This window comes from Arachis ipaensis, chromosome B08, assembly GCF_000816755.2.
Source record: "Arachis ipaensis cultivar K30076 chromosome B08, Araip1.1, whole genome shotgun sequence".
Classification (NCBI taxonomy): Eukaryota; Viridiplantae; Streptophyta; class Magnoliopsida; order Fabales; family Fabaceae; genus Arachis; species Arachis ipaensis.
The window spans coordinates 3,224,318-3,226,051 of NC_029792.2; the positions used below are offsets into that span (position 1 = coordinate 3,224,318).

General features: G+C 37.5%; 1 protein-coding gene across 1 annotated transcript; it reads left to right on the forward strand.

Moving 5' to 3' along the window:
- LOC107613012 (ethylene-responsive transcription factor RAP2-7) lies at positions 809-1,734 on the forward strand (the record flags this gene model as incomplete). The annotated part of the gene is given in 2 exon segments (XM_016314829.2): positions 809-1,013; positions 1,163-1,734. A coding segment is annotated over 1 exon segment (330 nt), but the record flags the coding sequence as incomplete, so codon positions are not given.

The following is a 1,734-nucleotide window of genomic DNA, read 5'->3' on the forward strand; positions in this document are numbered from 1 at the left end:
AGAGAAGTAAAGAGTTAGAATTTAAAATTCTCAAAATTAATATATATAAATATATAATAAAAGTATTTTAGTCATTTTTTATAAAAAATAATATTAATTTAGACTAATTTAAAATTTAATTTACTATTTTTTCAATCAAATTATTTTGTTTGACCTAATTTTAACAAAAATAATACGATATAATTTATTATATATTTTAATTTTAATTATTAAAACTATCTTTAAAATTATTAAAACTATCTTTAAAAAAAGACATTTTAAAAATCTTTATCTGAATAGCTCCCTTGACTATAATGTGTATTTATGTAAAATGAAACTTATAATTATGACATCCATATTCTGTAACAAAGTCAAAATATTAAAACTCGTTTTCTTCCCAATTTGGCACAAACCTAACTACCTGACTTTTTATCGTCAATTAACTAATTCTGCTTTCGGTTAATTAATACTAACATTTAAACTTAAGTACTAATGGTAATAGGAATAATACATACTCTGATTACTCAATAAAAACGGAGGAAAATCTTATAGGTGAGCTCGTAATGAAGAAACTTCATTAAAAAAAGTCATGAGATGAGATTCATCCTCATTCATAATCTGTATTGAAGAAAACATGCTCTTCTTTCACATAAAGCTCTGCCGTTAGCCAGTGCATAGTGGTGGACGCTTGTTTCCGTCCACGAGACCACAACCCCACTGTCACACAGTAATAACAAATAACAAATTAAAATACATGGAAAAATCTCCGATGACTGGTCACCGAACTCACCGGTTTCAACCATGAGAGAGAAAATGTTTATATATTCCATCTTCTCTTATATTGGGTCCGAACTCTGAAAGTGTTCCTTCACCATTCTCATCTCTCTCTTTCTCTTTCTATTCTCTCTCTCTAACGTTCCATGGAATCCGATAGTCGCCGCTGTTTTCACTCTCTCCGACTCTGAACTAATCGCCGACTATACAAAAAATGCAACAACCGCAGATCGCGAACCTTCTTTCTCACGATTTGTTCTGTGAGTTTCCATCTTCTCTTAGTGTTTCCACTATTCCAGTGGCCGGGAAATTTTCCGGCAAAGTCATAGTGACTGGACGAGCTTCTAATTCTGTTTATATTCTACTTCGTTTTGTTTCTTTTTTAATTTTTATTTTTATCTCGATGCAGAAGAATCGTTGTTCCGCGAAGAAGCTCTTTGAATTTCTCTCTCTAGAACTCCGCTGTTTTTGCTTACATTACCTGTATTTTATGTTTGCTGTGTTCGATCGTGTCGGTTATCGCCGCCGGAATCGTTGCTTGCCGGCGATGTTGAAGTTCAATTAGTTTTTTACTGCTTTAGCTCGAAATTGATAAAGTGTTGTGAAGAAATCGAAAGAGTTCTATATAACTTGAAGATTGAAGAAGGAACGATGTTCGATCTTAACCTGAATGCCGATTCCACTCAGCACGATGACTCGCCCGTGCTGCTCGGGGAGAAGATTCCGGAAGCGTCCTCCGGGACCTCGAATTCCTCCGTGGTGAATGCGGAGGGTTCGAGCAACGGAGGTGGTGCCGGAGACGACGACTCGTGTTCCACACGCGCCACTGGCAGCGGCGATGTGTACACCTTCAATTTCGATATTCTGAAGGTGGAAGGCGGGAGCGACAGCTCCGTCGCGACGAAGGAACTGTTTCCGGTGAGCGCCGGGAACTGGCAGGGGCAGGCTTCGACGTCGTCGATTCCGGCGAGGAAGAGCTGG